Source organism: Hemiscyllium ocellatum, chromosome 34 (genome assembly GCF_020745735.1).
Source record: "Hemiscyllium ocellatum isolate sHemOce1 chromosome 34, sHemOce1.pat.X.cur, whole genome shotgun sequence".
Lineage (NCBI taxonomy): Eukaryota > Metazoa > Chordata > Chondrichthyes > Orectolobiformes > Hemiscylliidae > Hemiscyllium > Hemiscyllium ocellatum.
The window spans coordinates 24,577,494-24,590,651 of NC_083434.1; the positions used below are offsets into that span (position 1 = coordinate 24,577,494).

Here is a 13,158-nt window from a genome sequence, read left to right on the forward strand (position 1 = left end):
GCACAGGGTTCGATCTTTATTCCAGTTGCTATGAATTCAGGACTTGCCTCTTTGTCTGAGTTTTGGTGGAGACCACAGCACTGTGGGTACAACTTGCCTTCAGGCAGAGAATCCAATGAGAAGGATAAAAAAAATTAAGAGTGTTAATGCCAACTAACAATCTCCTCTTTCACCAAGACCCCTGTGGGTGCCCTTGCTGGGGCTAGAGACAGAGATCAAATTACTCACTGGACAAACATAGTCTGCTATTGGAGAATTTCATGGTCTTGCTAAACTGATTCAGTTACCTGTCACACAAAAACTGTTGGATTCAAATAGATTTGAACAATTTTTTCCCTTCTTTATCTTGCGAACAGTGTCATTGAATAAATTCAAGGGTGTCCTGTCTAGATAATTAAAGGATCAAATCTACAGATTCTTATTCTGCAGCCTCATTACATCTTTTTTTCAGTATTTAACCTAAGTGGTAAGAAATTTGTAATTTTGAGTCCCACTCCAAAGACCCTATTATCCAGCCTGATAATTCAGTGCATTACAGTGTGTGTGCTGGGCTGTCATAGATGCTGTGTTTAAGGTAACCAATTGACCCCAACTTCCTGCTTCTCATCAAAAGTTAATTCCTTTGTACTATGCACAAAGAGAGTCCCCTGGTGGTCTGACAGGTGCCTATCTCCTAAGTAACATGAACAAAATAAATAATTGATATGATATAATTGTTACCATATCTCCATATATTGCTATAGAGACTAAAGTAAAGTTGCTGTAGCCCCAGAGAAAGTTGACTGGTTTAACCCGAGGATCACCGTGCCTCAGGCGAGGGGTGAGATTGAGAAGGTTGGACCTTCATGAATCCCTACACTTCAAAATGTACCTCTTTAGCAGTGAGGCATTTTAAGAGATCCTACAATTTTCTTTTTTAATAGGCTTTGGTGATAACTAGGAACTGCAATAGCATTTATCAATCACCTTTCTAACATTACAAGCATTCTTTGTCACTGAGATAAGATGTTTGTAGTCTCCACGTTGCCACTAGATTTTATATATTATAAGAAGTTGTGTAAAGTGTAAGCATGTTATTTCTTACTTTAATGTTCGAAGATATGGGCATTCTTCAACAATTTGGGCAATAAACCGGGCACCAACATCAGTGATCTGATTTCTGTACAGGCTGGAAAAAAAACAGTTTGTTTTAAAGAGATAACTGAATAGTGGTGCAACAGACCCTTCCATCCAACTCGTCTAGACATCTGAAATTAATCTTGTCCCATTTCACAGCATTTGGCCCATATCCCTCTTAATCCTTCCTATTCATATATCCATCCAGCTGCCTTTTCAATGTTGTAATTGTACCAATCTCTACCACTTCCTCTGGCAGCTCATTTCATGCACACACCACCCTCTAAACAAAAAGGTACCCCTTAGATCTCTTTTAAATTTTTCCTCTTTCACCTTAATCCTATGCCCCCTAGGTTTGGACTACCATGTCCTGGGGAAAAAAAACTTTGACCATTCATCCTATCCATGCCCATGATTTTATAAATCTCTGTAAGGTCACTCCTCAGCCTCTGACACTCCGGGGAAAACAACCCCAACCTATTCAGCCTCTCCCCATGTTTGAACATGTTTCTGCTCCGGGATCATTATTCATTCTGTCACAAAGTTTGTGAACTAAGCAACATAATGGAATAAGATCAGAAAATGTTTAAAATTGGCCCTTTTTACAGTTCATTTTGCTTCACCTCATAGACTCTGCACAGAAAAAGGCTATCTGACTTTGTGCTACCTCTCCATATGAGCAACTCATTTTGTCCCATCCAAAACCTGCCACTTCAATGTAGAGCTGCAATTATTTCTCTTCAGTTGTTGAACAAGTCATTTTGAAAGCCACAATTGGATTTACCTGCATCAAATTCTCAGGTAATGCATTTCAGATCCTAATCACTTGCTGTGTTAAAAAATCTTTTTCTCACTTTGCTGATGGTACTTCAGCTAACCTGGTTAAATCAGTATTCTTTGATCCTTAGCCTTCTTCAATGGGGGTCATGATTTAGAGGTGCCAGTGTTGGAATGGGGTGTACAAAGTTAAAAATTTTATAGTCTAACAGGTTTATTTGGAAGCACTAGTTTTTGGAGCACTGTTCCTTCCACCTGATGAAGTTTTTTGAAGAAGTAACAAAGAGGATTGATGAGGGCAGAGCGGTAGACGTGATCTATATGGATTTCAGTAAGGCATTTGACAAGTTTTCCCATGGGAGACTGGTTATTAGCAAGGTTAGATCACATGGAATACAAGGAGAACTAGCCATTTGGATATAGAACTGGCTCAAAGGTAGAGGACAGAGGGTGGTGATGGAGGGTTGCTTTTCAGATTGGAGGCCTGTGGCCAGTGGAGTGCCACAGAATTGGTGCTGGGTCCACTACTTTTCATCATTTATATAAATGATTTGGATGTGAGCTTAAGAGGTATAGTTGGTAAGTTTGCAGATGACACCAAAATTGAAGGTGTAATGGACAGCAAAGAAAGTTACCTCGGATTACAACAGGATGAGCTTACGGGCTGAGGAGTGGCAGATGGAGCTTAATTTAGATAAATGCGAGGTGCTGCAATTTGGGAAAGCAAACCTTAGCAGGACTTATACACTTAATGGTAAGGTCCTAGGGAGTGTTGCCGAACAAAGAGACCTTGGAGTGCAGGTTCATAGCTCCTTGAAAGTGGAGTCGCAGGTAGGTAGGATAGTGAAGAAGGCGTTTGGTATGCTTTCCTTTATTGGTCAGAGTACTGAGTACATGAGTTGGGAGGTCATGTTGTGGCTGTACAGGACATTGGTACGGCCACTTCTGGAATATTACGTGCAATTCTGGTCTCCTTGCTATCAGAAGGATGTTGTGAAACTTGAAAGGGTTCAGAAAATATTTACAAGAATGTTGCCAGGGTTGGAGGAGTTGAGCTATTGGGAGAGGTTAAATAGGCTAGGGCTGTTTTCCCTGGAGCATCGGAGGCTGAGAGGTGACCTTATAGAGGTTTATAAAATCATGATGGGCATGGATTGGGTAAATAGGTAAAATCTTTTCCCTGGGGTCAGGGAGTCCAGAACTAGGGGGCATAGATTTAGGGTGAGAGGGGAAAGATATAAAAGGGACCTAAGGGGCAACTTTTTAACGCAGAGGGTGGTGCGTGATTGGAATGGGTTGCTAGAGGAAGTAATGGAGGCTGGTACAATTGCAACATTTAAAAGGCATCTGGATGGGCATAAGAATAGGAAGAGTTTGGAGGATATGTGCTGGATGTTGGCAGGTGGAACTAGCTTGGGTTGGGATATCTGGTCGGCGTGGACAAGTTGGACTGAAGAGTCTGTTACCATGCTGTACATCTCTATGACTTTAACCTGTTGGAATATAACCTGGTGTTGTGTGATTTTTAACTTCAGTGGGGTAATTTATTCCTATTGACTCTGTCCTGAACCTCGACCAAGCCTCCTTGACCTGAAACCTCTCATCACTGGGACTATCCGTGCTAATTTCCCTTCAACTTTTCTAAAGCCCTCATACCCTTTCTAAAATGTCCAGAATTAAGTTGAATAATCCAACTGAATGTGAACAGCTCTGATGAAGAGTCTTCTGGACTCAAGGCATTAACTTGCTGTCTCTCCACAGATGCTGCCTGACCAGCTGTGATTTCCAGTATTTTTTGTTTTCAGTCGAAGCTGAAGAAGAGTTTTATGAAGATACATCACAAATCCCTTGCTTTTGCACACTATGCCTCTACTTATAAAACTTGGGATCTTGTTTGTCTATTACCCCCTCGTTCAACTTGCTCTGTCACCTTCAAAGAACATAAATACTTATGAAATAGAAGCAGGAGTAGGTCCATGTTCCCTAGAGCCTGCTCTGCCACTCAATAAGATTATGACGGCTCTAATTACGTCACATTTCCACCTAGTTCAGATAACGTTTCAGTCCTTGCTTATCAAGAATCAATCTACTTCTACTTTAAACACATTCAAAGACTTTGCTTCCACAGTTTTTTCAGGAAGAGAGTTCCAACCACTCACAACCGTCTCTAAAAACATTCGCTTCGGCTGCTCGAAATGGACAGCGCTTATGTGTAAACTATGACCCCTATTTCTAGATTGTCCCCTGAGTGTAAATGTCCTTTCCACGGCCACCTGTCAAGGCTCCTCAGGATCTTATGTGCTTCAATTAAGTCATCTCTTATTGTTCTAGACCACAGATGATACAAGCCAGGCCTATCCAATCTTTTCTCTGAAGGTAACCTGACAGTACAAATACTACAGTAGTAAACCTTCCCTGAACTGCATCCAATGCATTTACTTCCTTCTTTAATAAGGAGAGCAATACTACACACTGTAGCCCATATGCGGTCTCGCTAATGCCCTGTATAACTGAAACATACATTTCGTAGTTTTATTTTCTATTCACTCCGTAATAAAGGACTATATTCTAATAGATTTTCTGATGACTTGCTGTACCTGCATAATAACCTTTTATGACTCATTCATGAAATCCTTCAGCATCCTAGAGGTCTCTCACTATTTAACTTCTTTTAGTCTAGCAACCAAAGTGAATAAATGTATGTTTTCCCATAATATATGGTGGGGCAGCATGGTGGCTCAGTGGTTAGCACTGCTACCTCACAGTACCAGAGACCCAGGTTCGATTTCAGTTTGTGCGCAGTTTGCACATTTTCCACGTTTGTGTGATTTTCCTCCAGTTTCCTCCTCCAGTTCAAAGATGTGCAGGTTAGGTGGATTGGCCATGCTAAATTGCCCATAGTGCCTAGGGACATGCAGGCTAGCTGGATTGCAATAGGGAATGCAGGGTGATATGGTAGGGAGAAGTGGTCTGGAAAATTTGCTCTTCAGAAGGTCACTGTGGACTCAATGGGCCAAAATGGCCTGCTTCCACACTAGGGATTCCAAGATTATTTTCCTCCAACTTTGCACATTGACTTAAACCATTGGCATGCCTTTATAGCCTCCTTATATCCTGCTCAAACTTTACTTTCAAAACCAGCCTTGCATCATTAGCAAATTTAGCAGCTAAACCATTTGAACCCCTCATGCAAGTAGTTTACATAACTGTGAACAGGTGAGGTTCCAGGACTGATTCCTTTGGCACACTTGTTACAGCTTGCAAACCAGCAAAACCAGTTATACCTACTCACCACCTCCTGGTGCCAGCCAAATCTATTATCCATACTAATATCTTACACCCTCCACTATTAGCTTTATTTTCCCCAATAACCTTTCATAGGGCACCTTAGCAAAAACCTTCTGGAAATCCAAGTACAGTCAATCTACCAGTCCCCATTTATTCACAGTGTATGCAACTTCATCAAGAAACCCTAATAACTCGGTCAAGTCTATCTAGATCTTCTGTTATAATATCTTTGATAATTGCATATATTTCCCCTTTGGTACAATTGAAGTGAGCTGACCTTTTCATAAACACATTGGGGTTGATTTGCAATGTTTATTAGCCAGGCACTGAACTTTGTCTGGGAGGAAAATCAGACAGGAGTGAATGATTGCTCCTGGATTGGTCACTGCGTTTTATTAGGGATGCACAATTCTTACTGCCTGCTAACCATCCTCCTTACCCATATTTTCTCTCTACACTGAGCCTACATGAATCTCAATGCCAAACTGATAATTAAACGTGTGTCACAAAAGCCCGTTACATTTAATTTTGCTGATAGACAACATGCTCATTCTCTGTAAAAAAAAGAACTGAAATTGTTTTCTTTGGTACTTTTTTCACGTAATGCAGTGATACAGTATCATGAATTGCAATGGACTGATAGGCATAATTGCTATTTGCAATTTAACAGGAACAATCAACACAAATCACAGCGATATAACAAACAGGATATTCTCTTAATATAAAAAGAGCTTCCATTATAGATACAATGTTATCTGGCTATGATATTGCTCAATTCTTTTGATGTGACTTTATTTCATGGAGAAAAGAACTTGAAATGCCTTTGTATGGTTTCATTAGTATATATTTAATGAAGCACTATGATTGCAAGTAGAAATTAAGGGTAGAAAATTAATTTGATTTGGCCAAAGTAGTGATTGTAATGAGGTCAGCCAGGTGGACCTCACAGAATAGGAATTTCCTACTTGGGGCTGTTAATCTGGTCCAATCAGGGAGACCTGACTGACAGATCAAAACATGAGGGAGCTGGATCAGTGTCAAGGACTCTCCATGTGTAACTAAAGGGTGGCTTAGTGTGGACTACTGGCCTCTGTGGTGTTATTTCACTGGCAACAGGCGAAAAACATGCTTCTGAAGAAAGTTGTTTGCAACAATCATCTTTGAGTTGGGGTAACCATTTCTGGCATCATGCTGTTACTTGGGAAACTTGACTCAGTTTTACCTTTCTGTCAAAGATTGGGTCCAGTCTTTATGTTTTATGCATTATGTTTATCTGGTCAAATGACAACAGAGCTGATGGAAAGCAATTAGTATTTCACCTCAAAGCTTGTGGACTTGAAGCTATTTTGGTTATTAGAAATCTAGCTTTTTCTGAGGTATCGGGTTCTTTCAAGAGTTAATGGATTTAGTTAAGGAATATTATGACCCCAAGCCTCATCTTATTTAGAGGTGATAGTTTTACTTGGCAAATTGAGAACCAGGGGAATCTATATCAGGATTTTTGACTAGGTTAAGACAACTGACAAAGGCATGAGACTTTGCTTTAACCCTTAATGAGATGCTGAGAGACATTTTGGTAAGTCGGATTAATGTTGCAAATGTGCTTACTAGTTGAAGCCCAAATGGACGTCAAACAACCACTACAACTGGTTTTATCACTGGAAAATGTAACAAGTGGATCATATGAGTTGCAGGGTATTCCAGTAGAAGTGGACACCCTTGCCAGTCTGACTGAGCCAGGTGAACACTATTTGAGTGAAGGCAATTGCATAGCCTCATTCAGGACATAACCAGAAGCAGATAAAGCTGTAACAAGAGACACAAATCACGACCTTAGCATATCAATCTGCCTCTAGACAAATTTTGGCTGTTTTGGCTCAGGCATCCTATAGCACTCACCTTCTCCCCTCACCCACAGATGATCCTATCTTAAACCCCAACTGCTTCTGCCTAGTCAAAACATCAAAGCTACTTATAAGCCCCTGACAGCCTACTGCCACAATTAGCAGAATGATTGCACATAATGATGCATATTCATCTTGCAAAATTATATTGACTCAACACTTACCCAAGAATCTTAATAATTTTGTACTTTAGGAGTTCCTCTGCAAGTACTTTAGCTCCATCATCCGTGACCTGGTTAACACTCAACCTAAGTTTAATGATAAAGGATACGTTAGATTGACAAAGGATAAAAACATTGTATAAGAACGGGTTAATTTTCACGTTTCAGTACCTCCAACCATTCTATCATGGAATGCTCAATCTGTGGGTTGCATTGAAAAGTATGTTTTGTATATTTTGTAATTTTTTTTCAGATTCTGGATTTCAAATTGATGCCATATGAGTGTTGGTCAATGATTTTTTTTTGTGAGGGGTTTAATAATTAACAGGATCAGTCTTACCAGAATCAAACTTTTAAACTAGCATGAGTGAGATAGTGAATGCATGAAGGCCTCCTGTAGTGTTAATGGAAGTTTGTTTCTATTGCGGGGCTTTACCACAGGAGAAAAGAATAAAAAGCAAACCATTAGCGTAGCACAAGCTAAAATGGGCTAGATTTTTAAACAAAATAATTAAAAGCTTCTGAATTCTGAGATCTAACTGAAGTCACATTTAAGAATAGTTTCTCACAGCAAAAGGATATTTTTTCAGAACAGGTAAGGGGATAAATCTCAGTGTAAGTGTTAGAATTTCTGCAATTGCAGACCGGAAAGTGTTTGGTTAGAAACTTTCATGTATTATTAAAAGCTGGAAGAGTCTAAGATCTCAGTGGGGTGGTGATTTGAGGAAAAGACTTTACAGCTCATAGAACAAGAACTGAGGAAATCAAATCATTTAAGAGATTGGACAAGGAAGGAAAATTGCTCATTTTTTGGGTGACTACTTATTGATAACTTCACTTGTTTTTTTGTGTACGATGTTGTATTTTCCCAGATGACCAATCCTGATACTTTGTGCTTTTTGCTACCTCTACTACAATGTGGTATTGAGCTACTGTTTGGAGAGTTGGTGTGGACTCAGTGGGCCAAATGGCCTACTTCCATATGGCAGGGATTCTATGAATGTAAATTCATTGTGTTGGAGAATATACGGGACTTTATTTTGCCGTATGTTTTGAAAGCTTTCAAACAGTATTATATTTAATAGCTTGGATTTTTTTTTAAAAATTGCCCTATATAATAAATGTCACTGTCCTTTTAGAAACTAAATCTGCAGCTTACCTATTTTCAAGCTAAGGTGCCATAATAATGTTTTTCAAAAATAAAATGATCTATCAAATCAGATTTCATTTAGTAATTTCGACTTGTCTATTAGTAACATCAGATGGGATGATAACACTTGTAGACAAGGAATTTTACTTTAATGTTTAGAAGGATCACATTTGTCTGTTCCAGCTCTCTAAAGTACTCATATTTATTCTTGACTAAATGTAGCTTACTTCTTGCTGTCATGCAATAAACCTTCTTCTTATCGAAGACCAGTGTCTCTTCGGGATAGTCTACAATGATGTTCCTTCTACCACTAATCACTACATAGGCCCAAGGCGAAGCAAAGTCAAAGGAGGATTGGTGGCAATGAAATACCTCCTCCAACAATCATTACCCAATACCACATCCTGGTAGAGATAGCAAAGACCACAAAGTATCAGGAATGGCCATCTGGGAAAACAGTACCTCGCATACATCACACACAAAAGACAAGTGAAGATATCAATAATTATCAACCTGCTATGGTGTGAAGATCAAATGTAATCTTCAGAGAAATCTGGGGGAGCAATTAAATCAAGGAAGCAGATGCACATACTGATAATACTGACAGCATTATGGTCATTATATATTAGGTATTTGGTTGTGTAGACACTTACTTCAAGACACAATGCATCAGGCATAGGACAACGTGAATGACATTGGGATATGGTTCCATTACAGTTTAAGGGTGTGCAGGATGAGAAGGGGAAGGGTGATTGCTTTGAAGTCAGGGAGGACCAATCAGACACACAGAAGTACCCTGAATCTATCTTCGGTCCTGAACACTGGTGAGGATGATGATTCCTCTGGTGAGTTGAGGTAGAGCTACATGCATGATATCATAAATAGTTCAACTGCACAGGAGATTGGGAATGCAACAATAATGGGGATTTGACCATCAGAGGCACAGAGTAGCAATTCAGCAGCTGCAAGTGTGAAACCAGGATGATACATTGCCTTCCTCATGAGAATGACAAGGGTATGAATGAAAGGCTACAGGGCTCTCAGAGGTGAGACTGAACAGCTAGGAGTCTTAGTCCATTTCAGTACCACAGATTAGATGGGAAGAGTGATAATTGTTTGCATGCAGATTTTAGGAAGGCAGGAAGAAACTAGCAAACTGGCCTCAGGGATTGTAATTACTGTCGGGATGCAAAATGGAAAATAGAAAGTTGAGAGGGGAAGAGAAAAAAAGAGACACAAAGAGAGAGTATGAGAAGGGAGAGCTGATGAAGGTAATGTAGTAGATCTGGAACTCTTGGATGACTGAAAGACATTTGATAGAAAGTGCTACATAATACGCTTGCTATCAAACGTGACGTTCATGGAATAAAAGGAATGATTGTAGCATGAATACAAAGATATCTGATGAACAGGAAACAGAGTAGTGGTGGATGGCTGTTTTACAGATTGGAGGACAGTAATTTAATGGGTTCCCTAGGGACCAATGCTCAGAGCTGTGAGCAGTGAGCACATACATGACAGATAAAATTTAACACAAACATGGGTGAATTGGTACATTTTGGTAGGAAGAATAAGAAAAAGTGATAAAAATCAGGTTCAATTCTATAGGAGAATGTCGGAACATAAAGCATGGGTGTTTACATGCATAAATTATTAAAGGAATCAGGGTGGGTTCAGAAAGTCATTAAAGTATATATGTGCATGTAGTTATAAAAGTCAGAATCTGAGTACAATAACGAAGAAGCCATAATGAAAATTATAAAATACTGGTTCAACCATAACTGGAGATTTGCATCCAGTATTTCAAGCATCATACTTTAAGAAGGATATGAAGGCATTAGAGAGTGATGCAGAGAAGATTTATGAGGGATATTTGCCTCAGAGAAATGTAGGTTTACAGGAATTTTGAAAAAGGTGATTCAAATCACGAGGTGTCCAGGCAGAGTTAAGAGAAACTATTCCTATTGGCAGAAGGGTTCAGAACCAGAGGACTCAGCTATTAAGTAAGTAACAAAATAAACTATAGCAATAAGGAAAAGCTTTTTATTTAAAAAACTCAGCAAGTTGTTAGGAATTGGGATGCATTGCCTGACAGTGTGGTCAACGCAGATTCAATCTTGACTTCTGAAATGGAATTGGATAAGCATCTGAAGAGATATCATTGTCATGGCTATCGGGAAAGGACACTGAAGTTGGAACAGCTCATTTTCTCTTTCAAAGAATTGGCATGGATACAATAACTAAAATACTTCCTTCATAAATATTCAAGGATTCCATATGAACGCACATCCAAGAACTACCTGGGAACACTTTACTGCAATGATATGTATTTGTTCGGACAAATATTAAATATAACAATAGAATAGTGGTTGAACGATATATTGGATAAGCATGTTCATAACAATGCATTTAACCAGTACCTTTGGCTATCTAGGGATACCCCAACACACTGTATAGCCATTGATGTTTTTTGGTAGTCTGCCTAATAATGTAAGGAGTATGGTAGCCAATTTTTATATAGCAAGCTCACAGGACTAATAATGCAAATTGCATGTCATACTTCTGTGCCAACGTTTTCTATCCTAAGTAAATCCCTATATCCAAATTTATTATGGAATTTGCCGAGGTAGACATAATGTACTGTAATAACACTCTCCAGCCAGTGGTGGTGCAATAGCAGCTCTAATTTGCATCTCATGTTTCTTAAATTCAGGCTGCAGCAAAGTTCTGATCTCACAGCTTATTGAAATTCCCAAATTGCAGTTGTTCTTGTTAGGGCCCGAGACTGCACTGGATAATTAATTTAGTTGTTACTCTCTTTAAAGAGGGCCATGATGAGTGCCGTCCATTCGTAATTTTGTTCATGAAGGACCTCTGAACAGATATTTTACACTATATGTTAAGAAGATAGGAATGTTTCTTTCATGTTTATTGATCTTGAAGATCCACCGTTCATGGTCATGTGGCTATGATGTCACATGAGGGAGTTCTGTGAAAAATGGATACTCTAAAGCAATAGAAAAGAACTGGCAAGTCACTCGACCCAAAACGTTAACCCTGATTTCTCTCCACAGATGCTGCCAGACCTGCTGAGCTTTTCCAGCAATTTCTGTTTGTTTCTGATTTATCGCATCTGCAGTTCTTTCAGCTTTTAGGAAAGAACTCGAGCTTATGGACAATGTGTTTTATTTAAAGGAGGAGAAGGAGTAGGCCATTCAGCCCATTGAGCCTGCAATGCTATTCGATATGATCATGGCTGAGTCTCTATCTTAACCACATATTCCTGGTGTCTCTCCATACCCCTTTGATGCCATTAATATCAACTCAGTAAAGTACAAAACTCTAGATTGAATCAAGATTGTTTGTAAACATCCTTCCAATTCTCAGTTCTTCATCCTTATATTCTTAACAGCTTGTTAATTATTTTAACCAAATAATAGCTATAAAAATGCTTTCTGAATATGCAAAATAGCCATAATTATAAACATGTGTAGAGTGATAAACATGAAAGAAAACATGAGGACCTTATTTTGATAATTTCTCCTAATCGCGTCGCTGTTGTCCTTCACAACAATTTAAACTCAAAAGGCACCTTTAATGTTCTTCACAAGAATAGAATCAGAGTAAATGTAGCAGGGAAAGAGAAAAAAGAACAAATAGTGAAAGTTCCAAAGAAATAAGCTTTGTTACCACTTTGTTAACACTGTGGATCCCATAAGCACCACACACTATGATGATGTCATCAGGATGTGCAAGAACAGCTGAGGATCTCAAAAGAGTGAGATTGAACATCTGTTCCTCCTCAAATCTCTCTAACAATGTAACAAGTAATTTTGAAGTTTTCACCTTTGGATCTTGATCTAGTGACACGTCAGTCTTTCAGAAGCCATGATTTTAAATCTGTATGCATCAGAAATCAGGTGACTGCATGCTCTCCTGGAGTGATAATGATTTTTTTTTGTCTGAGTTTTACAATTGGAGAGAGCAAACACTGAAAGTCATTGACTTGTTTTTCTTGGTTTAGAAAAGTCAACAATTGAATTTTAAGACTTCTTGGCTTTTAGTTTCAGCTTGCAGAAGATGTAGGTGGTCTGTCCATACAATAAGCAACTGCTACCTTCAATGAAGTAGCTTAAATTTACCTCCCTGTTTAATGTATAGACTCCTCCTCAGGAAGAGAGGAAAAGCAAGATTGTAGAACTATACTGAAGGTAGATGGTGGGGGGGGAGTCTGAGGGGAGCATTCAATAGTGATATTCAAAATTATGTGGAATTTTACAAAGATGGATAAGTTGTTTTTGTTATAGGCAGAAGAATGAAAAGCCAAAGGACTTGCATTGAATGTGGTTGTAAAGGAAATTAAGAATTTTATTTTAAACTCAGTAAGTTGCTATGATGTGGAATGTATTGCCCGAAGATTTGTGGAACTAAATTGAACAGTAACTTTCAAAAAAAGGGATTGGATATACACTGGGAAAGGACTTGTGAGCAGAACTACTTTGGAAAAGAGCAGGAGAATGGGTAAAAATGAATAGCTCTTTCAAAGACATAGCACAGCAGAAACCTATCATATAATCATTTTGTTCAGAAATGATTTTTCAGTTCTTAACAGACACTTGCTCATTCCTAAATAAAAGGGAAAATGCAGCAGGTAGTCAAAAGTCTGCAGTACTGAGTTAACATTTCAAATCCAATGTGACTATTCTTCACTTAAGTACAACACTCTGGAAATATTACATTGTTACACAATGATCTTGTGGAT

At 38.8% G+C, this 13,158-nt stretch overlaps 1 protein-coding gene across 2 annotated transcripts in view; it reads right to left on the bottom strand.

The window, feature by feature from the left end:
* Positions 1–13,158, bottom strand: part of nod1 (nucleotide-binding oligomerization domain containing 1) — a 61,835-nt gene that overhangs the window by 14,917 nt on the left and 33,760 nt on the right. For both annotated transcript variants that reach the window (XM_060850081.1, XM_060850082.1), the window contains exons 5-6: positions 7,250–7,333; positions 1,085–1,168 (exon numbers count right to left, since the gene is read on the bottom strand). In XM_060850081.1, the coding sequence (XP_060706064.1) occupies positions 1,085–1,168; positions 7,250–7,333 (168 nt within the window). The remainder of the gene's footprint in view (positions 1–1,084; positions 1,169–7,249; positions 7,334–13,158) is intronic.